Source organism: Trichosurus vulpecula, chromosome 5 (genome assembly GCF_011100635.1).
Source record: "Trichosurus vulpecula isolate mTriVul1 chromosome 5, mTriVul1.pri, whole genome shotgun sequence".
In the NCBI taxonomy this organism is placed as follows: Eukaryota; Metazoa; Chordata; class Mammalia; order Diprotodontia; family Phalangeridae; genus Trichosurus; species Trichosurus vulpecula.
In genome coordinates, this window is record NC_050577.1 from 202995629 (window position 1) to 203013207 (window position 17579).

General features: G+C 43.5%; 1 protein-coding gene across 3 annotated transcripts in view; it reads left to right on the forward strand.

Moving 5' to 3' along the window:
- The window catches only part of B4GALNT3 (beta-1,4-N-acetyl-galactosaminyltransferase 3), a 153131-nt gene that overhangs the window by 132416 nt on the left and 3136 nt on the right, over window positions 1–17579 (forward strand). For all 3 annotated transcript variants that reach the window (XM_036760209.1, XM_036760207.1, XM_036760208.1), the window contains 11 exons: window positions 118–184; window positions 1297–1440; window positions 1822–1931; window positions 4538–4638; window positions 5027–5106; window positions 5789–6584; window positions 8095–8411; window positions 9235–9388; window positions 9666–9738; window positions 10373–10526; window positions 13360–13486. In XM_036760209.1, coding sequence (XP_036616104.1) covers window positions 118–184; window positions 1297–1440; window positions 1822–1931; window positions 4538–4638; window positions 5027–5106; window positions 5789–6584; window positions 8095–8411; window positions 9235–9388; window positions 9666–9738; window positions 10373–10526; window positions 13360–13486 — 2123 coding nt within the window. The remainder of the gene's footprint in view (window positions 1–117; window positions 185–1296; window positions 1441–1821; window positions 1932–4537; window positions 4639–5026; window positions 5107–5788; window positions 6585–8094; window positions 8412–9234; window positions 9389–9665; window positions 9739–10372; window positions 10527–13359; window positions 13487–17579) is intronic.

The window sequence follows — 17579 nt, forward strand, 5'->3', positions numbered from 1 at the left end:
TAATATCTTACTAGTTGATTACTAGTAACAGAAGCAATAACACCCTTTGGCTTTCCAGCTCTGTCTCATACATAGCTCACCTTCGACCTTCCACTTCAATTCTTTTTACTATTCCAGTGGCGACTGAATGACCCTGGGGCCAAGTTCATAGTCATTGACTCTCCATCCCTGTCCCTTTTCACGGGTGAGTAGGCTAGAGTTGTCCCACCCAGGCAATCAGGCTATGATCTTGATATTTGCTGGGCTTTTGGAGGGTGGGGAGGAGGAGAGAAGAGAAGCCATTGCGGGCAGGGGTAAATGCTAACTAAGGTTGTAGGAAAAACAAAGAGGTACTTTGTGGCAGGTGTCAGGGATTTTTCTTGAGCACGGGAGAAAGAGAAAGAGGCACTCCTGGGACTACTTAAGGTTTGAGGAGCTGGAGCCAGGCAGAGCCAGACAGAGGCAGGAGCAGGGCAAGGTTATAGAGCAGGGGTTCTTAACCTGCGGCCCATAAACATGTTTTTTTTTAAGGAATATTTTGATAACTGTATTCTACATTTTCTTTGTAATCCTAGATATTTTATTTTATGCTTTAAAAACTTTATTCTGAGGAGGTTCCGTAGGCTTCACCAGACTGCCACTAGGGTCCAAGACACACAAAAAAAGTTGAGAACTTCTTTTCATTGAGTCATGAAATTTTCTCCTTGTAAAGACCTTAGAAACCACCTAATCCAAGCCCATTATCTTCCAGATGATGACTCTTAGAGGAGCTATAGCCAAAGGAGAAAATAGTTAATCATTTATTTTAAACATCTAGTAAATGAATTGTAGTTTGCAGTGATTTGGGTTGTTGAGGGCAGAAATGTGTCTTTAGATCCCATTAATGGGGCTCTTCTTTGGTCTTAAAAATTGAAAAATGGTGAGCCCAGAAGGCAGAGAGGAGAAGAGCAATCCCTTGAGGCTAAGCATAGGACTTAGTCAAAAAAAGAGAAGGAATGGATGAAAATAGAAGTCAAAATGAAAGAACTAGAGGGATAAGAAAATGAAAGGACCAGTAAAGCCCCTTGGATCTTGGGGAAAGGAACAATTGAGACTAGAGAGAGAGTGCAGAGAGGAGGCTGGTGACTTAGAAGATGGGAACCCTTTTGAAGGGTTTGAAGAGAAGCTCTTTCGAAGTCTCTTGGAACTTGGGATCTTGGCTCTTGGCTGAATAGTCATCACATATAGAACAATGAGAGGAATATGTTCCATTCTGGACCCCCTCTAGAGCTCACAGCCTCCCCTCACCTATATTGACCTTTCTCTCCCTGAGCCCAGATGAGACATTGCTCAAGATGGATGAGGTGGCCCACATCCCACAGACAGTGGCTAGCCATCCAGGCCCTCTGGATCCCCTATCCACGGATGAGGAGCACCCTGCTGACATGCTGAAGCCTGATCCCCGGGATACCCTATACCAACGTAAGACCTTAAGCCACGCCTTGGCCACCTTGAGCAAATTTCTGGAGAGATAGTATTAAAGAGGACCTAGAGAGACATAGCTCCCTAGCTCTGGGCTTTGAGTAGGTGACAACTCCTTCCCCAGAGAACCTATAAGAGGGGAGGATGGATGGGTGGCACAGGGAGATTTAGTGAGGAGATATGTCCCTGTTTGCCAATTTCTAACATAGGTCTGTGTTCTAGGTACTATTTTCTAATGTGGCTTGCCGTTAAGGGAGCCCATTTTATGACACCCTGGTAGAGCAGTACCAGGTTCAACATGACAACCACCAGCAATGGCTCTGAGTCATTTACTACAAACTCACACCCACTTATGTATCCTCTTTCCTTTCCTCTCATCAGTGCCTTTGATCCCCAAATCTCTACTCCGCCGGGTCCTACCAGATTGCCAATATAAACCCAGCTACCTAGTGAATGGCTTCCCCCTACAGCGCTACCAGGGACTCCAGTTTGTAAGTCTTGTCCTGGGAAGGTTTTGGGAGAAAGGGCAAGGAAGCATGGGGCATGGACAGATGGGGTCTCTAAAACAGTCTCTTCTTTCTTCCTGTGTTATCCATGGCAGCCAGAAATTCAGCAAAGTGCCTTCTATATAGAGTCCACTGTGCTAAATCCTGGGGACTCACAGGTGATTCCACAGTCCAAGTTCCTGCCCTCTGGGAACTTCCAGTCTAATATTTTGAAGCACCTGTATTCTGACCCTGTCTTTCTCACCCAAGTTGGTGAGCTGGCGGGACCTGTGAAAATAGTCACCCACCCCTGGGGAGTCATTTCCCACAGTAAGTTGTATGAAGAAGGCTTTTCCCAGGGCCTCTGAAGTCCAATGATCTCTGGAACAGAGTGAACCTGTCACACTTGGGCACTAGGAGTCAATCAGCCAGCAATGATGTATTCTGCTAGAACGGTGTTTCTCAAATCTAATTTGGCCATAGGATATTTTGGGGCTTGGAATATATTGCCAGGATCTATAAATGCTGCCTAGGGATAGGATAAAATACTCTCAGGATAAAGGAGAGGGGAGAATTGTGGAGCACAATCAAGGAAGTCAAACCTGTTTTCATATTTGTATAAATGTGACCTGGTAGAGATTATAAAGTGTTGTATTTTAAACCCAAACCTTTGGATCTTAGTGAGTGAGGGAGACGTTTTAGCCAGGATATTCCTATACAGGCTATGGAGGGCAAGGGTGCCATGGAATTGTAATATGGACAAGCATAAGACAATGGCTGGGAAGACCATTCTGGGACCTACATGGGTTGGAGATGACAGTTTTGGAAACAAAATCCAAGATCAATGTCTGAGGTTATAGACTGTGGAACTAAGATAGACTAAGGCTCATGTCTGACTAAGCCTCTCACCATAGGCAGACGTAAGAGGAATAAAGGGAAATGAGCCACAAGGTTCAGTAATCCAGGCTTCCTTCCTGGGTAATCGACAGGCTATTCAACTAGACAAGGAATTTTCATTCTGCCCAATTTGCTGTTTTATGGGTACTGGCAAAATTTTAAACCTAGCCTTGTAGAGCTGGGCCCCGCCATCTAACTTCTGAATTGCCCTTAGCTGGAAGTTTCCTATGCTTGCACTCATTACCTTCCAAAGCAACTTTGGACTCTATCCAGTACCATAAAATAAGAGGGATATGCCTCATATGACAAACATTCTTTTAAAAATTGTAAATTATATTTAACGTTTTAGAGGGGAAAATTTTCTCAAGAAAACCCTATTTACTACTATTGTGTTTTAAGAGAAACCTGAAAAGATTCATATGAACTGATACAAAGTGAAGCGTGAGCAGAATTGGATAGAACAATTTATAGAGGAATAACAGTATCATAAAGACAAATAACTTTGAAAGATTTAGGAATTCTGATTAACACAAGGACCAACCACAATTCTAGAGGACTCAGGATGAAACCAATTATCTCCTTCTTGATAGAGAGGTGATGAATTCAGAGTATAGATTGATACATTGGGGGTGGGGGGAGAAGGGATCATGGTCAATTCAGGAAGTTGTTTTGCTTGACTGTGTTTGTAATAAGTGTTTTGTATTTCTTATTGTCTCAATAGAGGTGAGGGGGAGATGGGAGGGAGATAATGCAGACCTGAAAATAAAATAAAATGGATTTAAAAGAAATAGAAGACCTTGCATGGAATAGAGGTACTGTGTAAAACACAGTAGGAAAAATGTTGATTTAGAGTGTGTGCAAGATGTATTAAGCTGGAGTATGTCCCTTTGGGTAGGCCTAGTTGTCAATGTTCAGTTGTTTCAGTGGTATCTTCATGACTCCACTTGGGGTTTTCTTGGCAAAGATACTGGAGTGGTTTGCCATTTTCTTCCGCAGTTTATTTTACAGATGAGGAAATTGAGGCAAACAAGATTAAGTGACTTGCCAAGATCACACAGCTAATTAGTGTCTGAGACTAGATTTGAACTCAGGAAGATGAATCTTCCTGACTTCAGGCCCAGTGCTCTATCTGCTGCACCATCCTGGCTCCCCAAGGCCTAGTACAGAAGGGAGAAAAATAGTATAGCTTCCATCATCAGGGAGGATGAAGTTTAATAGGAAAGTCACAATACACAGACATGAGATTGACCAGAATATGTCCAGATTTATAGAATGATTTCAAGAGGGATTAGGAATGGAGCTGGCTAACTAGAGAATGAGTGGATGTGTTATCAAGCAGGGGGAGGAGTGGTCAGAAAGAAGCAGGTTGTTTCAGTAATATGAAAGAATTTGAGCAAAAGTCTTGGAGGCAGGAGAAGGGAGGAGGCTAAACCCGATGAGAGAAGCGGGCTGCCATGGATATTAGTGAACTGGGATAAAGTGGGGGGATGAAAGCCAGCAGGCAAAGGGAGATTTAAAATTTACAGTTGCCCCATAGGGCATGAAGTGATCTAAGCAGCAGACGTGACCCATTTAGAGACCACAGTTCCTCTTCCTTTTTTTTCCCATCCTGGGCAGGCTGAGGCCAGATCCTGAAAGATCAATGCCTGATAAACACCAAGAAGAAGATGCTCGACTTTAGATGGATGATTTGTCTTCTCTCCCTCTTCCCCCAGGTTCATTTGTCTTTTGTTTACCCAAATGACTACACCAGATTGAGTCACATGGAGACACACAACAAATGCTTCTACCAGGAGAATTCATACTATCTGGACAAGTAAGTCATTCTAGCCTGGGGCATAGAGGCAATCTCCCTCCATTTCTTGGAGTCTTGCAAATGTTATGGATGGATCAATGTGGTCTGAAGAATAGCATAGAGTCTCTTCAATCTTGAGGATTTGAGGATCCTTTGATCCTGGGAATCTCACTGCTCCAAGTTTAACTGAGAGAAGGAAAAAGCCCTGAGTTGCAGTATATTCTTGTTGTAAAACACAAAAAAAACTGTAGCAGATTTAGGTCTGAGCGAGCCTCCCACTTCTTCTATACTCCAGGGCATTGCTATCATCTCTTGCTGGGCTTCCAACAAAGGAGCAGCCACTATTCACCCTGTAACATTATGGTGGGGAGCTGGGATGCCAAGTTGCTTTTCCCCCCCTTTTCTGTAGGTTTGGCTTTCAGAAATACATCAAAATTGACCAACTGGATAGAGAGAGCCCAGAGCTCAAGGAGAGACTGGAACAACCAGGTAAGGAACTCTAGACTGAGACTTCCGTAGCTGTTGCCTCCTTTGAATTTCCAATGGGGAGTTCTCATTGAGTCTAATGTAAAATCATACAGATTTTAATGTAAGTTCCTTGAGGGCAGAGTTTATTTTGCTTATGTCTAAGTGACTAGCACAGCCCTGTCTGGCATGTTATAGAGGTTTAATAAATGCTTCTTGATCGATTGATTCTATAGGTCTAATAGATTGTTAAAACTGGAAAGGTCCTCAAAAATCCACCTCATCCATCCCAGAGAGGATGAAGTTACTTGCCTAAGGTCACGCAGGTAGTGAGTAGGGCAGAACTTGAACCCAAGTTTTCTGATTTCAGGTCCAGTATTTTTCCCCTGTACCCTGTGCCTTCCCCAAGCCATAAGCAGGGTATGAGAGAGAAGAGCTGTGCAAAGATCCTTTAGCACTGAATTAATTTGTCCAGTGGCACTGATTATGCCATTGGCACCTGGCACCAAGCTGGATGGGTGCTGCCTAAAGTGAGCAAAATAGGTATTGTTCCTCTTTAATTTACAAAGCCAGGCAACCCCAGAATCAATACTATGAGACAGCTGTAGTAACCTTCCTGGAAGAGGTAGGGTATGGTTGGATAGTGTTTTCCATTTTTCTATTTCTTCCTTCTTGACACTGACCATCTCTACATGGCTGCTTGTAGGTTTTGAGGAGGACCTCCCCAATGAGTCCCAGTATGAAGATCAGGGTGCAGACTTCCCTAACCTCACTGACCGGGACCCTGGGATCTTAGAAGATGAGAGCAACCCTACTTCTGTCCCCAGTCAGGATGCCACTGACTATCACCTCAGAAGCCGGAGGAGGCTTCTAGCCACGCATCAGAGAAACTCCCCAACAGCTCTGCCAGTCAAAAACAACAAAGTTTCCTCTACAATGAGGACAACTGACCGCACGCTCCAGAACTCCAGGAAGAGGAGCATTCAAGACCCCAGACTTAAACACATCAAAGGATCATCTCATTCCAGCCAACACGCCATTGAACACTTGACAGTGACTTCCTCTCAGTTCAAGAGGTCCAGGCTAGGAGGTAGCCACCACAGGCAAACCTTGGATCAATCTCAGTGGCTGAATCAGGTTCAGTCATATATTGTGGAACAGAGAAAGGCTGATGGAGCCGAGCCAGAGGCCCCTGGGAGAATTCAGCAGGGGGAGGAGGTGGTGGCTGAAGATGAGGAAAGACAGATGGAGGGGGAGGAAGAGGAGGAAGAAGAGGAAGAGGAGGAGGAGGACTTAGGGGAGGCATTTGAATATGTACCTCTATTTGACCCTGCGGTGAGCTGGAATCAAACCTTCAGTGCCCGCAATGTGGACTTCCAGACCCTGAGGACTGACTGGATTGACTTAAATTGCAACACATCTGGCAACCTGTTGTTGCGGGAGAGAGAAGCCTTAGAGGTCACACATGTGTTTCTGAAGAAGCTGAACCAGAAGACAAAGGGGTAAGGTCAAAGGTTTCTTGTGTGGGGCGGGAACATGGGGAGAAGGAAGGGCAGAGGAACTGGGCAGGAAGTCTTTTGGCTCCAGCTGGACATCTGACCTCTGGTCTGACATGAAGTTTAGATCCCCTCAGGTGACTGATTACTCCTGGCATGTATGAATTTAATGCATTGACTCTCTGGCCACTCTCAATTAAGGTGTGTTGAGTGTTTTCTGGAGGGATGTGGCCTGGTATAGGTGCTCCAAAATTTTGGTGGCTATGGATTCTAAGAATCTGGACTGCTTAGAAGAGCAGCCAGGAGACCTAGTGAATAGAGCCCTGGCTTGGAGCAGGAAGACCCAGGTTCAAATCTGGTCTCAGACCCTTACTAGCTATGTGAGCTGGGCAACTCACTTAACTCCTGTTTGCCTCAGTTTTCTCATCTGAAAAATGGGCATAATAACAGCACCCATCTTCATGGTTGTTGTGAGGATCAGATGAGATAATAATGGTAAAGCATGTAGCACAATGCCTGGCACTCAGTAAGCGTTATCATCATCATTATCATTATACATGAAGGAACAAAGCTTTGCCACCAAGTAGCCATGTGCTTTGATTGTCAGTCACTTCACTTTTCTGAACTTCATTTACAAATTTACAAATAATATCTTTATTTATATTTATAAATTTATATAAATATATTTATAAAGAATAGTGAAATAAGAAGGTTGGACTAGATTGTCTCTCAGGTCCCTCCAGACTGGACAAAACTTGACACACTTATTTAATGTGCTGTCCTTTTTTAACTTGCACATAGAGCGTTTCTTTTTAATCATGGAAGACTTTTTGAAGGAAAACCTACCACTCTAGAGATTTCTAGTTCCATAGCTCAGGAACTATAGAATACTGGAATTAATAAATGAGAATAAATTAGTTCATATATAAGTAAGGTTCTCTTTCTTTTTTTTTTTATTTGTAGTTTACAACACTCAGTTCTACATAATTTTGAGTTCCAGATTTTCTTCCTCCCCTTCCCCCTCCCTCCCCAAGACGGCATGGAATCCGATGTATCTTCTACATATAACTTCTCATTGAACTTATTTCTACACTTGTCAAGTTGTGATAAGGTTCTCTTTCGGTGGTTTGATAAGTAATGTAGTAAAGAAAATATCCAATAGATTGAAAGTTAGGAGACCTAGCTCTGAGTGCAGGCTCTGTCACCTAATGGCAACATGACCCTGGGAGAGTCACTTAAACTCTTTGATACCCCTTTGGTCCTCAGATCGGGGGTGGGATGGGGAGAGGGGGAAGGGTCTGATAGATCCTCATCTATCAAATAGAGTAATCATATTTACATGGCTTATCCACCATGGTTATTATGAACAAAGTACTTGGAGTCCTGTAAAGTGCCATGTAAATGTGAATTATTATTTGAAGCCTGCTTTCAACATCTCTGATCCTATAACCAGAATGTGGAGGGATGGAGCAGTAGAGAAAAAGATGATGAATCCATTCCCCCCGTCCTACCTTAGGCGGTACCAGCTACATCGTGTTGTGAACATAGAGAAACGTCAGGACCGACTTAGAGGGAGTCGCTACCTTTTGGAGCTGGAACTTCTGGAGAAGGGTGGTCAGCTGGTGCGGCTGTCAGAGTATGTGCTGTCAAGGGACTGGCGAGGGGTTAGTGTGGGTGGTGGCAAGGAGCCAGAAGCACACAACTTACGCGGCATGGTCTTGGGCCACCAGCGCCAGCGGCACCTGCTAAACAGCCAATCCAAAGAACCTGAACTGTGCTGGCCCCTCGGCTTCTCCTGGAACCATCGTGCTGTTGTTCACTTTATCGTGCCTGGTGAGTCACACAGCAGAGGGCAGGGCGTTCTAGTGGAGCAGGGGTGTTAGGACAGGGTGGGATCCCATGACCAGCCAATTATAACTGGCTGAAGGAGATTGTGCATTGAGGTTATTATGATAGGTAAAGTGTGTTTTGGTGGGATGAGAGGGAGGATAAAAAGGTATGAATACTGTAATGTGTTAGATACATGGATTGGATGTTGAGATGGTTCAGTGGATAGAGCGCCAGGCCTGGAGTCAGGAAGAGCTGAATTAAAATCTGGCCATAGACACTAACGAGCTATGTGACCCTGGGCAAATCACTTAACCCTGTTTCCCTAAGTTTCCCCATCTATCAAATGAACTGGAGAAGGAAATGGCAAACCACTCCAGTATCTTTGGCAAGAAAACCCCAAACGGGGTCACAGAGGGTCAAATACAATTCATATGACTGAACAACGACAATAATTGTCTTACAAATAATAAAAGTATCAGTAATAATTGATAGGAATATGAAAATAAAGAGTTGTGGTAAGGGTTTTATAATGAATTAGAGTATATAATATTATTATAATAGGATGGACAAGAAGACATGATTATTGTGGCATTGCAAGGCTATGTTAAGTGGCAAAAACATTATCCCAAGCAATGCTCATGTGGGCATGTTCAGTGGATATGAGGAAGGCAAGAGTACATGGTTAACATGGTTAAGGGTGAGAGATACTCTCTGGCCCCACGTCATGTATGGAATTCACATTAGCCATGGCGTAAGCAGGGGGTCACATTGGTGCCTAACATCTATCTACCTTTTTTTTCTCTACCTGTCCCTCACCCCTTAATAGTGAAGAACCAGGCACGATGGGTTCAGCAGTTCATCCATGACATGGAGAAGCTTTCCCAGGTGACTAGAGATCCCCATTTCAACATCATCATCACTGACTATAGCAGTGAGGACATGGATGTAGAGATGGCACTTAAAAGATCTAATCTGCGAAGGTGAGATGGTAATGTGCTGGCCAGTGGGAAGGCCTGGGCATTTTCTTTTCCTAAGATCCCAAGTGAGTTGTTGGAGGTAAAGCTAACAGGTAAACCCAGTTATTCTGGCCTCTAGGGCCATTTTCTCCTTTTGTAAGTCTGACCTCAGAGCCCCTTATCCCTGACCCAAGGCTCCCTACCACCACCATTACTGCCCTATTCCTGCTCAACTTCTTCAGAGAATTTCTATCCCCAGAGTCCAGGGCTCAGGATGCTGTCTAATCTCTCTTCCCTACAGCTACCAGTATATGAAGTTGACTGGGAACTTTGAGCGCTCAGCAGGGCTCCAGGCTGGTGTGGATATGGTGAAGGTAAAGGGAGTAGAAAGAATATAGTCTTGGACTAGGAAAAGAGAAGGATAGGGTTGGTACTGCTTCCTTGAAGCATATAAAGCTGACAGTTTCACCAGCAAAAGGGGGTGGGAGCATTCTTTCAGGCCAACTAAGGTGGGCCTAGTCCAGGAGGCGATTGGATGACCCAAGGGACAGCCTGAATTTCTGAAGTTGCTCATTTGCTCCTGGAAACTCTGTTTAATGGAAGATACAATCCGAAATTTGTCCAGTTGTTTTCCTATTGGTTGGCAGCTCTGGGGAGGTATCTGATGTTGCATTAGAAAGGGATCTGAACAAAACCAAAGGAAGGAGGAGATGGGGTTTCCTGGAGCCAGCTCAGATCATTAAATGTCCTTTATGAGCATTTATAGCACAGAAATCAGCAAACACTACAAATCAGGACTTGACTTTGTTGTTTTGTTGATTGTCTAGAGTCTAGACTTGAGAAAGTGATAGAGAAGATGCTGATAATGAAGGTTAAGTGTTAGTGTGTTGTGTGTAAGTTTTTTCCCCTGGGAAGTGGGTTGTTTAACATTTACCAGCACATTTCTGGAAGGAGAGCTACCTCCTTGCCCTGGCAAGCTGACGTGATCCTCCCTGCATCTGTCTCCAGGACCCACATAGCATTATCTTTTTGTGTGATCTCCATATACACTTTCCACCTGGAGTCATTGACGTCATTCGGAAGCACTGTGTGGAGGGCAAGATGGCCTTTGCTCCCATGGTGATGAGGCTGCAGTGTGGGGCAACACCTCAGTGGCCTGAGGGTAAGTACTGTATGGGACAGAATTTTTAAATAATAGGAGAGACATCCCTAGGAGGAACAAAGTAAATTTATTCTACAAACCTTGCAAGATTCGGGCACACCTCCATAATGGAGGAGGCGAGGTAAAAGGGAACCTGCCTTAATTTATAGTCTTAATTAAAAAGATTCCCACCCACCTCTATCCCTTCTCACCATTGGCTGGGAGGTAGGCTTACAGTCTAGGCGTGAAAACTACACAGAGGACCAAGATTGATCCGGTCCATTCAGGTTTTTCCCTATCAGAACTCAACTGCCAGGGTGGCGTCTGAAAGTCTAGGAGAAGAAATGGGGTGGGGGAAGGAGAGACCCTTCCTGGAGCAGAGAACAAATAGCTCACAGGAAGTTCATTATCTTCTAACATCTGAGAGGAGGGGGCAAGGGCATGCCTTCCAAAAATTACAAGGCCAAATCCCAAAACCTCTCCATTAGATATACCCTGTGAAGTCTTCACAATTATCCGTCCCATTCAGTACTGACTCTGGCAGAAGAGAACTCCTGGATCATTCTCTCCAAGGCTGAAACAAGTCATTACCTTGAACCCTACCCCTGATATCTAGCTGTGGTCTCTGCTCCCCTTGCCCTCCAATAGTAAACTCTACATACTCTACATGTGTGTACTGAAAGCAACAACAATGAAACCAGGCAACCACTGCAAGACTATACTCCTAGCTACCCTTATCATAGTTAAACCACCATCTTAGCTCCAGTTCTACCCTACTATGGAGGGAACCCAGGAAAAATAGCAGCCCAATAGCTTGTGTAGTTCCAAAAGCCTGGGATTTGCCCCTGGTTCACAGAATCCCAGAAAGCAATTCAACTCAATATGCTTTTAGTAAATACTTACCATAGTGTAAGGCATTGTGCTAAACACAATAGGTGTTTAAAACAGCCCTGCTTTACTTTATGTTGGAGGATATAGCTTGTAAATCTAATCCAAGATGATTAGAGGAGAGAGAGACCACTGATGATCAGGGGGATCAGCAAAGACTGCCTGTAGGAGGGGACACTTGAACCAAGCCGTGAAGGAGCTGAGAATCTGAAGCAGAGAGGAGGAGGAGACTGTGAATTCTATAGGGGAGGGTGGCCAAGGCAAAGAATCCAGGGCAAAAGATGGAATGCTGAATTCTGAGCATGGGAGAAAGGCCGGTTTGGCTGTGAAGTGGGATGTATGAAGGGACATAGTGAGAAACGAGGTCATCTGGGATCAAAAGAACCTCAGATTTGGAAGGAACCCCAAATTCACAAAGGTTAGCTTGCACCCGAATAGAAATTGTCTTTATAACTTGGTGAACAAGGGTCATCCCAGTGACAGGGAACTCATTACTTACCAAAGCATCACATTTTACTTTTGTAAGGCTCTGTTAGAAAGTTTTTCCTTATCTAAAATCTGTTTCTCTTCAGCTTTTACTTATCACTCCTGGTTCTTTCTTCTAGGTGGCATAGTGGATAGAACACCAGACCTGAGTTCATATCCTGCCTCAGATATTTGCTAGCTGTGTGACTCTGGGCAAGTCATTTAACTGCTATCTGCCTTGGTTTCCTCATCTGTTAAATGAAGATATAATAGCACCTAGGGCAGCAGTGGATAGAGTGCTGGGACTGGAGTCAAGAAGACCCGAGTTCAAATCCAGCCTCGGATATTTACTAGGCTTATGACCCTGGTCAAGTCACTTAACCCTGTCTATCTCAGTTTCCTCAGTGGTAAAATGATCTAGAGAAGGAAATGGAAAACCACTCTAGTATCTTTGCCAAAAAACACCAAATAGGGTCATAAAGAGTTGGACACCACTGAAAAGTGACAATAGCACCTCCTTCCCAGAGTTGTGGCACTCTATATATATATATAGCTATAGATATAGATATAGATAGATAGATAGATAGATAGATAGATAGATATAGATACATAAGTGCTAGTTATTACTATTATTGTTATATTATTATTAGGACAAGTAAAACCAGAACAATCCCTTTTCACATGTTCTTCAAATACTTTTAAAATACTACATATTCTCCTTAAGTCTTCTCTTCTCCATGCTAAACAAGCCCAGTTCCTTCAACTGGTATTTTTATGTGATACTTTGTAGTCTCCTCACTATATTTTGGACACAATTGTCAATATATTTCCTAAAATATCGTCTCTAGGAGAACTGAATCAACACTTCTCATATGCAGCCTAAGACTGAAACAGCCTGTTTGAACTGCTATGTCTTGCTGTTGGGTTTCCAGTCCACTAAAATCTCAAGGTTTTTTCATCCTAACTATTGTCTGGCTGTCCTTCCTCTTTCCCTCTTTTCTTCTCCGGAAGGCCCACACTTCAGCTCTCTTTGGTATTCTAGAAAAAGCCTTCTTTCATCTTACTAAAGTTGCTAAGCCAACTGGGTCATTTCTCCCTCCTGGATCTGATGTGTAATGATCCTGGTCTGAGACACACATTTGGGTGTTTCCCTTGTTTGTCAGTCAGTGTCTGGAAAGAGGAAAGTCCTTTTGTTTTTCATGACCCCTCAGAGCTTAGAGATCATCCTCAGAGGTTAGGATAACTTCTAGAGAGTGGGATAAGCAGAAAGCTTAGCTGAAGCAGTTGATTAAACCCCAGAGGATATCACCCGGAAAGACAGTCAGAAATCATAACAAGACTACTATACCCTCATTCCTTCAGAAAGGGTCCTAGAACTTCAACTTAGGCGCTGCCCTCACTTCTTGAAACTAGGTGGGGAGACCTCCTCTTCGCCATCCTGAGCACCATGTTCTTGGTATGAGGAGCTGAATATCACCCTTGACTCCTTGTTTGCTTTCAGGTTACTGGGAAGTGAATGGATTCGGCCTGCTGGGCATCTACAAATCAGACCTGGACAAGATTGGAGGCATGAATACCAAGGAATTCCGAGACCGCTGGGGTGGAGAGGACTGGGAACTCCTGGACAGGTGATTTGGGAGGAGGGTAGGAACCTCAGAAAGAGAAGCCATTGCTAGAGCTCTGTCCCTGGAAAGAAGCTCTGGAAAGGGGGCAGGAAGGTCTAATAGAAGATACGATGCCTGCCTCACACAGAATAGGCTGTCTCAGTAAGTCAGTCCAAGTTTATTGGGAGCCTATTATCAATCGCTCAGTCACTCAGCAAGGATCTATTGAGCACCCAGATGCACAACTAAAAATGAACCAGTGCCTGCCCTCAAGGGGTTTGCATTCTGTTGGGAAAGACAACATGGAGAATACATACAAAATATGTATTTTATAAATTATATGTTTAATATATTAATCAATAATTAATATTTATATTATACATAATTAATAATATGTATTGATAGATTAAATAAAGTAGTTAAGCTAAAAAAAGAAATTAGGCTGGGACAGATCAAGAAAGGCTACATGTAGGTTGTGATTAAGTGAAGTTTTGAAGGAAACAAGAGATTCTAAGAAATGGAAATGAAGTGGAAGCACATGCCAGGTATGGGCAACAGCCGCTGCAAAGGCTCGAAGATGAGACACGGCCTGTTTGAGTGCCCCAAAGATGTGAGAAAGGGAGAAGTATAATAAAGTTGGAAAGGTGAGTTGGGGCTAGGTTTTGAATGGCCTTACATGTGGAACTTGCATGAGATCTGAGAAAAAATAGTGGTTTATTGGAGTTTATTTAGTAGGGGAGTGATATGGTCAGGTCTACCCATAAGGAAAATTATGTCCACACCTATGTATAGGATGGATTGAGAGGGGAGAGGCTTAAGGCTATTTCATTTGTCCAAGGGAAAGGTGATGAGGGCCTGAGCTGGGAGTGATGACTGTGTGAGTGAAGAGAAGGATGCAGGAGACATTGTGATATGGCGGTAGAAATGGACAAGATTGGATAACTAATTGAATGTGTACTGCGAGGAGCAAAAGCTCTTGCCAAGTTTGTGAACTGGAAGAATGTTGGTGTCCTGGACGGGAATAAAGATGTTGGAAGGGGGATTAATAAATGTAGTGAGTTCAGTTTTTGATATATTGAGTTTGAAATGCTTATGAGATATCCACTTGGAAATATCAATAAATGGTTCGAAATGTTCAGCTGGCACTCAACAGATAAGTTATAGATTTGGGAACCATCTGCATAGAGATTATAGTTAAACCCATGGAGCCCCATGAGGTCAACAAGTGAGAGAGTATAGAAAGAAAAGAGAAGTACCCTAGGACAGAGCCTTGGGGTACTACCTAATTAGGGGGTGCAGTATGCCTAAATAATGAACAAAGGAGACTGAGGAGAGATCAGGCAGATAGGAGGAGGGAGAAGTGTCATGAAAACCCAGAGACAGAAGATTATGTGGGAAGAGACACATCAAATGCACCAGACAAGTTGAGAAGGAAGGGGACTGAGAAAAGGCCATCAGGTTTGGCAATTAAGAAATCAGAGGTAATTCTAGAGGGAGCAGTTCCAGTTGAGTGACAAGGTCAGAAGGCAGAATGCAAAAGATTGAGAAGTAGGTGTGAGAGGAGAGACAGTGGAGCCAGGTGGAGACAGATTTTTCTAGGTTTTTGACTGAGAAAGGGAGGAGAGACATGGGATGATAGCGTGAGGTGTTTTTAGGCCAAGGAGACTAGATCATTTTTGTAGGTAGCAGTAGATGGGGAGATATGAAAGATTAGACAGGGCGTGGATGATTGTGGGGACAGTTTGCTTGTGAAGACTGGAGGGGAGGGGGATGTGTTTGTTTGCCTTGGCAGAGGGAAGGATCAACTCCTCATCAGAGACTGGAGTGCAGGAGGAGAGAATAAGGGAAGGTATTAAGGAGTTTCGAGATATAGAGGAGAAGATGAGAGGAATCTCATGGTGAATGGTCTCTATTTTCTTGATAAAGTATGAGGCGAAGTCTTCAGCTGGAAGAAGGGAGAGAGGATGGCATAAGAGGCTTGAGGAGAGAAGAGATGGTGTGAAACAGTCCCTGGTGGGAATAGAACAGAAAATCAGTTAGGGAGAAATAAAAGGCTTACGTTACCAGCTAGGCTAACCATAGTCAGTCAATAAGCACTTGAGCGGCTACTATGTACCAAGAACTGTGTTCAATGCTCAGGATACAAAGAAAGGGAAAATATAGTGCCTGCTCTTAAGCAGCTCACAATCTAATGGAGGAATTATGCAAATAGTTACATACAAACAAGCTACATGGGCAGCTAGGTGGCTTAGTGCATAGAGCGCAGGGCCTGGAGATAGGAGGATCTGAGTTCAAATTTGGCCTCAATATACTTACTAGCTGTGTGACCCTGGGTAAGTCACTTAACCCTCTTTGCCTCAGTTTCCTCATCTGCAAAATGAGCTGGAGAAGGAAATGGCAAAGCACTCCAGTATCTTTGCCAAGAAAACCCCAAGTGAGGTCATGAAGAGTCAGATATGATGAAATGACTGAACAACAACAAATAAGCTATATACAGGATGAATAGGAAATAATCAACAGAAGGAAGGCACAGGAATTAAGAGGAGCTAATTAAGGGGGGTTAAGAGGCTTCCTGTAGAAGGTGAGATTTTAGTTGAGACTTAAAGGAAGCCCAGGAGGTCAGTAGTTGGAGCAGAGGAGGGAGAGCATTCTGGGCATGGGGATAGCCAGAGAAAATTTCTGGAGCCAAGAGATGTAGTGTTTTGTTCTTGAAACAGCCAGGAGGCCAGAGTCACTGGATGGAAGAGTTGGGGAGTAAGGTGTAAGAAGACTGGAAAGATGGAGCTAGGTTGTAAGGGCTTGGAATGCCAAATAGAGTGTCTATCATTTGATCCTGGAGGCGATAGGGAGCCGCTGGAGTTTATCGAGAGGAGGGGAGGGGGGATGTGTGCTTTAGGAAAATCACTGGTGACCGAATGGAGGATGGATTGGAGAAACTTGAGGCTGGCACACTTGCCAGCAGGTAATTGCAATATTCCAGGTGTGAGGTGATGAGGCCCTGCACCTGAGTGGTGGCAGTGTCAGAGGAAGGAGGGCTTAGAGGAGGGTTGTCGGAAAGGTAATATGGACAGGCCTCGGCAACTGCTTGGAGGGCGAGGCAGGAGATAGTGAGAGATTAAGGATGATGCCTAAGTCTCTACTATTTACGGGGTGTTCCTAAAGTCTGGACACACAGGCAAAAATGCATATTTTCAAGAAATGAAATGAATGAAATTTTCAACAAGATTTTATTTAACAAATATTAACAAATAGAATCTTCAATATGATTTCCATCATTTGTGATGCAAAGGTTGATGCACTTTGCAAGATTCACGTGAACTCGATGCAATAACTCCCTATTGCTATCGATTTTAGCACATTCACTCTTTATGTATTCAATCAAGTGTGTCGCATCTGTGATTTTCATTGAATACACCTTCTTCTTTAGCATACCCCAGAAAAAGAAGTCAAGGGGGCTAAGGTCTGTTAATATTCCAGATATTTCAAAATATGTGTTTTTCCTATGTGTCCAGACTTTAGGGACACCCTGTATAATGGAGGGAAGTATATTCATTTTTATTTTTATGTGTATATTATCTCTTCTACTAAATTTTGTGTGTACACTTTATCCCTCTAAGCTCTATATAGCCTATACAGGGCCTGCTCATTTTGAGCACACAGGCATTCAATATGTATACTGATTGCTTGTTTGGAGAATCAGACATATGGTCCCTGCCTTTGTTATAATCTCTCTTGTTAATTGTATTTCACCATATACAAGAGAGAGTAAAATTCTAGTTTTGGGGGTATGAAAATAAATGCTATAAGAGGCTAAAGAATCAAAAGAGACATAAAACTAGAGTGAAATCAAGGAAGGCTTCCTGCAGAAGGGTAAGATTTTGACTGGGCCTTAAAAGCATAAGCGTAGGCAAAGAGAAAGGAGAGTATTCCAGCTTAAGAGAGAATAAGGGAATGGAAGGAAAAGTGATGATAATATGTTGAGACAGTGAAGGGACTGGCCTAGTGGAGTCAAGGGCCTCCATGATGTCATGGAGGGTCTCGAATGCCGGGTCTAGAAAATTTATACTTGGTGTTAGATTATAAGCTCCTTGAGGTCAGGGGCTGTCTTTTGCCTCTT